This window comes from Anser brachyrhynchus (genome assembly GCF_964034855.1).
Source record: "Anser brachyrhynchus genome assembly, chromosome: 2".
Taxonomy (NCBI): Eukaryota; Metazoa; Chordata; class Aves; order Anseriformes; family Anatidae; genus Anser; species Anser brachyrhynchus.
In genome coordinates this window covers 140,393,473-140,400,115 of record NC_137695.1, presented here as the reverse complement: position 1 = coordinate 140,400,115, position 6,643 = coordinate 140,393,473, and the positions used below count along the sequence as shown (strand labels likewise).

The 6,643-nt window shown below is 50.8% G+C and overlaps 1 protein-coding gene across 1 annotated transcript; it reads right to left on the bottom strand.

Moving 5' to 3' along the window:
• Positions 1-90: 90 nt before the first annotated feature.
• Positions 91-5,479, bottom strand: CTHRC1 (collagen triple helix repeat containing 1). Its single transcript, XM_080580686.1, has 4 exons — positions 5,172-5,479; positions 2,431-2,652; positions 1,360-1,576; positions 91-528 (listed from the first exon to the last, which is right to left on the bottom strand). Exons 1-4 carry the CDS (start codon positions 5,415-5,417, stop codon positions 386-388), a joined length of 828 nt encoding a protein of 275 aa, XP_080436812.1. The 5' UTR covers positions 5,418-5,479; the 3' UTR covers positions 91-385.
• Between the last annotated feature and the right edge of the window lie 1,164 nt (positions 5,480-6,643).

The following is a 6,643-nucleotide window of genomic DNA, read 5'->3' as shown; positions in this document are numbered from 1 at the left end:
ACTTAGAAGTGTTCTAAAAGAAAAGAATTGTGTATTATAATACCGTGTCAAATACCTTGAACAGTTTGCTGACTAATAAAATAGCCTGGATTTTTTTTTTGTAAAAGGTCTTATTTATTTGATACAAAAAATTACAGTTAACTCCTAAAATGGTGTTGGTATATTTTCATATATCAAAAAAGGAATTATAAAAGTTAATGAAGGTTTTTTATATTTATTTTCTAAAATGATTATTATAAAAAACCTCTGCAATGTGCAAAAAGAAAAAGGTAGACAAACACTATAAAAGAAAGAGTTTGGTGCCTTTTAGTCAAAAACTTGCATCCAACTCTAATTTGTATAGAAAATTGTACAAAATAAAAATAGAGATTACAAAAAGGTAGGGTTATTTTGGCAATTCTTCAATGATGATACGGGAGACTGAATTCCATCCAGTAGAAGCATCTCCCCTTGGATAATCGGCGCAAGTCCCGACCCAGATGGCAATGTCCACCAAGCCGGCGTTGATCCCCTCACACAGACCTTCCACTGGTTAAAGACAAAAACCACGTTACCTCAGCAGACACAAACACACCGTATTTTGGAACTGGCAGTGGACACAAGTACTTAAGAACAGCAGTTCATTGCAAGGTCATGCTATGTAGTTAAATCTAAATAGCATTTTTAGAAATAAAACCTGGGTATTACTTGGCAACGCAAGTTTCAGAGCTGTGTGCTACCTTTATCCATGCTTCTCCCTGATGTCTGTTACAGCACATGAAGCTGGGGGAAAGCAACCCTCAGGATAGCCGAACAGGAGGTGTAGCTGCTACTTTAAATGTCCAGATTTACAAATCTGCAGCTGGGATATGGCTTCAATCCCATCCAGCCACCATTTTTGCAGTGACAAGAGTCAGTGGGGCAGGCCCACAGCTGTACCTGGATCGGCACTGCAAAAGTTCCCTTTTAGCACTTATTTTTTCCCCTAGCACTACTAATTGGAGGTGGGTTAATGAAAACAAGCGTGTCCTACCCCTGGGGGAATGAAAACCTATCATAGCAACCGATGTTAGATTTCGTGCAGTCATGAAATACTACAGAGAAGAAAGGGCCCCTTGCAAAGAGCTGGGCTGCTGGCTTCATGATACTTTAGCTTTGCTCTAAGCTGAGAGCAAAATACAGCTTAAACCTCTGATGCAATGGTGTTAAAACCTGATAAATTAATGCAACTCTTTTGGTTTTATAAATAATTCTCAGAGTGTATCAACCAGCAAAAGGTATCAACTTCACACTGGGCCCCTCTTCCTAAGATGCATTTATTAACTAAATTTGCTACTGGCCTGTAATCCACTGCTGTTCGTGCAGCCTTGGCATACATACCTGAAGAAGTTCGGTGTATATTAATAGTAGAATTCAGTTCTGGACTTCCTTGATCTAAATATATTATGGCTTCAATAGGAAGTGGCCCAGCACATTCCGCTCCATTGAAAGTGAAGTACCAGCGCTGACAACAGGCATTTTTGCATTTTAGCCGAAGTGATCCGCTGAAGAGAACTCGGAGCGCGCTGTTTGAGCGCATCTTTGTAAACGTACATTCCTAAGAGGGACAAAAAAGTTTTGGTAGCAAACTCTGATTTTGAACCTACTCCCTAGAATGGCTTTCAGAATGTTTTGGCCAATAGTTTTATTCCCTTCCCTTTAGAAAAAAAAAAATGACCAATAGTGTCTGATGCAAAGATGCAAATCAGAAACAGCACCTCATAGCCGATAATGGAGAAGGGGAATTATGGAAATTCTTAATTTTATTTAGACAATACCTGCTGTTAAATTGGTAACCTAGTAACCTTCTGGGATTTATGTAAGGGGATATGAGCTGTCCAAAAGCTGCACTCAAGTCCTTGTATACGTGGACAGTGCAATTTCTGCCTCTGATACCAGAACTTCTAGATAAATTGGTTCTCACTCCAGCCACAACAGTAGGAGTTCAATCAGTCCAACCACTCTGGGCACTGCTTCATAGCTCATATTGGGAGGTAGGAATTGGGAGGTGGGATTTCCTCCCCTCTTCTACCCTTGCACCATTGTTTTTGAAGGTTTTGTACTCAGGGGCTGCAGCAGTGGACAGAACATTTGGGTTAATGTGGACAACGCTTAGGTCTGCTCCTGAACAATGTTGATCCTCTTTGGAGTAATAGCTAAAAACTACTTACACCAGCTCCATCGTTCTGAAACGTTATTATGGAAATTATCGACTGGGCACACAGCTGATAAACACAGTTGAGATGGATCTGAAATAACCTCTGGGAAGTTTACCCTTATGTATGTGTCAAAAAATGCTCCAACAGGAAATGTGTACTATTTGTGCTACCCTACTCATAATGTCAGACTTTAAAACTGCTGTGGTACTGCCTAAGTTGGCAAAGTGCAGCGTCCTAGGTAACGTTAACTTACTGCTATTTTCCCAAGATCTATGCCGTAATTAAGTGCACTCCACGAACACTGCTTGAAGTTGGGTGTCCAGGACTCCTCGACGCTCTCTCGCATGCACTCTCCCTTTTCCCCCTTCAGCCCGTCCCGTCCTGGGATTCCCGGTGTCCCAGGGATCCCGTTGGTTCCTGGGTTTCCATCCCGTCCAGGAACACCGCTGGGGCCTTGTAAGCACATGCCATTGTACTGAAAAACAGAGCAGAGCTTGACGACACCATCCATTAACTCTGAGGATAACCAAGTTAATCAAACAACAACGAAAATACAAAATACCTTGTTGTGACACAAGCTAATGGGTTATTTCTGGATCATCAAGAAAATGGTTCCAGGAGAGGAAAAAGCAGGAAAAATAAAATGTAAAAGATAAGCAACGCCAGCAGAATTTGCTGTAAATTAAGACTCCAATTATTTTATGAAATGATAATCAAACTTAAAAATAGAAATGGTCTCAGTCAAAGGATTAAAAACCCTGATAGAAAAACATCAGAAGGTTGAAAACATTCAAATGCCGAAACAAAAACGATCAGTTGACTTGTAAGAGCCCTGCTATGCGTTGCTCTGCTCCGTGCTGTGTGCAGCACGAAGCATGGTGGTGCTGGCGGGGGCTTGGGCAGCCGCACGCTGCCATAACCCGAGCCCAGGCTTCCCACGCACAGCATTGGAAGCACATGCACAAAATGGTGGCACGCTCGCAATCCCCAACCATTATGGTACCGGAAAGGGCAAATGCTGCCATCCCAGGCTGCACGCTAGTACACGTTGCCTTCATACCTTTTAAGATTTGGCTTCGCCCTGCTTGGGCAGGTGGTTCGTGCAGCACGGGGCACCCTTTTTTCCCTGAGGAGCTGTGCATCTGGAGGCACCCAGGCCCTCCCCACAGCAGTGGCTGCCAGCACACTTCCCCATCTGCCAACCCCATCCCAAACCTTCACAGACAGCTCTCTGGTCAGCTCTGCCCCACCTAGTACCGATGTCTGTTCAGCCCCTTTTAGCCCCCTAGAGAAGGAGCAGGTCGTGTCACTGTGCCCCTCCTGCAAGCTGTCGGCCCCCCAGGAACCTCATGTTCCCCATCCCTTCTCCTTTGTCTCTTGGGGAGCTTTCTTCTTCTGGGGTTTATGGATTTTTTTTTTTAATGTGCTTTGGTGAAACACATGGATGACGCACATATGATCGTGCTGGTCACTTCAGGCTTGGCTGCAGCCATTCCATGGATACAATCAGCAGCTACAGGAGGGGCTGAAGTAAGGAGAAAGATGAGCCCTAGAGTAGTAACAGGCACTGGGATTTCCTCGCTGCCGTCACCACAGAATGCAGTGCTGGAGCAGCGGGATGTCTGAATCACGAAGGTGGCATTTAACAAAAAGGCAGATGGCTGGACGGCCGCTTGGCGAAGTACGTGCCAGCCTAAAGATCACGAGAATTAGGCGAAGGCATTCCCGCTTGGTACAGCCTGGGCTTTCTGCTCTTGCTGCCGTTCTCCCGTGCCGAGCCGAGCCGTGCCAGCCGGCCACGAGGGGGCAGGCCCGGCTCAAAGGCCGGGATGGAGCCGTCAATCTTCCCAGCGAGAGCATCTTGAGGAAAAAAAAATGATGTGAGCGAAAGGAATTATTGCCTCGGCTTTGGTCTCCAGTCCAACTAGATCCGCCTGCGCTTGCCAGATGGAGTATTGCTCATGCCTTCCTGAGCCGGACGTGCATAAAGAATCTTTTAAAACGAAAACGCCCGCAGGAGCAGCAGCTCCCATCTCGCTCCTGCCTTCATCCTGCTCCCGAGGCGCTCGGTGTGGAGCTGGCACTGAAGCTCCCACCCGCACTGCGCTGCTCCGTCTGCCGTGCCCGAAAGCTCGAAGCAAGAGAAATGCCCCGAATGAGCGGCCCTAAGGCTGCTCAGACACAAACCCCGAGCTCCTCCACGTGTGCACATTCCTTATTCTCCACGCAATCCAATGGCCGCAGGGAAAACGAAGGGGTGACGGTGTGCAAGGGAAGCAGCTTTGCTCCCGGTGGTGTTTCGGCACATCGCCCTGGGGGTCTCGCCGGAGATCGTGGAAGAAACGTCCAGGTTGTGGGTTTTCTCCAGGAGGCGAACGGCAGCCCAGCGGCTCACGGAAATCGCTTCACATCTGCTTTTCACATTCCAGGGACTGGAAATTCTCTCTCCTTTCTTTCTATCCCCGAGATGGGATAGTCCCGGCGCACACATTCGGGTTTCTGGTTGCAGTGGAATTGCAGAGGCACGCAAGTGCCAAAGGCTCCGCGGAAAAGCGGAACGAGTACGCGTCCAGACACACTTTTCCCGGTACCCAGTGGCTGTTAAAGAGCAGTTCTTCGCTTTCTTTCTGCTTCTGTCGCTCACCGCTCATTCAGTAGCCTCTCCTCTCGGCGACCAAGCAGCACTTACTGCTGACATTACACGGCTCCACAGATTTTGCCCCTTTCCCAGTGGCGTGCGGAGGGCACCCCCCCCGGCTCACAGCGCACCCCTTATTCCTGCGGGGCAGCCTCCCCTTAGCCTCAGCCTCTCCCCCCGGTGCCCACCCGGTGCCTCCACCCTCATCCTCCACAGAAAGCCCCCAGAAGGGCTCCCCCGCCCCGGGCCGGCCGCTCTCCTTCCCTCAGCGCCCCCCCGCCGCCCCTCGCCACCCCCCCGCCGCCCGAGGCCCCTCAGGCCCCCGGCCCCGCCATTTTGCCCCGCCGCCCTCTCACCGTGTCGGCCGCCACCTCCCGCTGCCGCAGCGCCTTCTGCTTGCCCCGGGGGGGCTCGGAGCCGCCGGGCGGGGGGCCCGAGCCCAGCAGCAGCGCCAGGAGCAGCAGCGGGGCGCGGAGCATGGCGAGAGAGCGGCAGCGAGGGGATAAATGGAGCCTTTCACGGCTCCCAGCCCCAGCTCCCTCCCCGGGGAGGCCGGGAACCGAGCGGGAGCGGCCAAGGCAGCGCCGGCCCCCGGCAGCCATTGGCAAGGGGCCGGGGGGCTCCCGCCCCCTCGGGCCCCGCGGGGGGCTGCGGCCGGGACCGGCCCCGCTGCGGACACCCGGGGGCTGCAGAGGGAGGGCGGAGTGGTGGCACCAAACCCTGCCGGGCACCGAGACCTGAAGGCTTTTATCCACCCGCCTCGCCTCGCCCGGCTGAGCCTTGTCGATTTGACACAATAAAAGTTTTGGTTTTTTGTTTAAAATAACGCCTCTTTTCTTGGTCGTAGCGGTATATGGGCTATACGCTGAAGTATACGGGCTATACGCTATGCTGTATGCCCGGTAGCATTAAGAGCGGCAGCACCAGGCACTCGAAGGATAACGGGTGTGTTGCAGCCTCTGGGGTTTGCAGAGGCGGTTTCCAGAAGGGGGAGATACGCCTCAATACATTTTTTTGTGAAGTATTTGTCAAAACCACACATTTCTGCTGCAGGAATGCACGTTACGAGACGCTGAGCCATCCGCTCTTTCACACTGCACAACCAGAGTCCTGTGTACACAAAGCCTCCTTACATGGCAGCACTTCACATACCTGTCTCTAACAAGCAGGTATCTCCACTTCAAACTAAAAGAGGGGAGATTTACATTAGAGTTTATGAGGAAATTCTTCAGTCAGAGGGTGGTGAGGCCCTGGCACAGGCTGACCCTGAGCAACCTGGTCTGGTGGGAGATGTCCCTGCCCATGGCAGGGGGTTTGGAACTGGATGATCTCTGAGGTCCCTTCCAACCCAGGCCATTCTGTTATTCTTTCCACTCCAAGCAGCAGCAGGAGGGTGAGATGCAGACCCCGAGCTGCCCTACTCCCAAGTGGCCCAAACGCTGGGCCTGACGCCAGCTGTATTTCCGAGGTACAGCTGGAGGTACACCCTGCCTGGTGGAGTAGAGCAGCACTGCACCCAACATGCTTCGTAAAGCAGCGAGTCAATAATAATGCCGCCCTAAACCAGGTGGGGAGATTTATGGAATGATGTACGTGCTTAATTACAGCAGCAGCCCCAGTGAATATCCATGAACGTGCACGTGCAGAACGTTTCTTGCGCAATGGCAGGACACTGCTGGTAAACCTTCGGTTTGCCAGGTCGGTGGCGCTGCTGTGAAGGTGGTAACGTGTGACTTCTCTGCAACTTGCCTGTTTGCACAAGCATGGCATTGTTGCCCAGGTGTCTAGGGATCCCCAGCATCAGCACGGACCCTTCCCAGACTGCCGA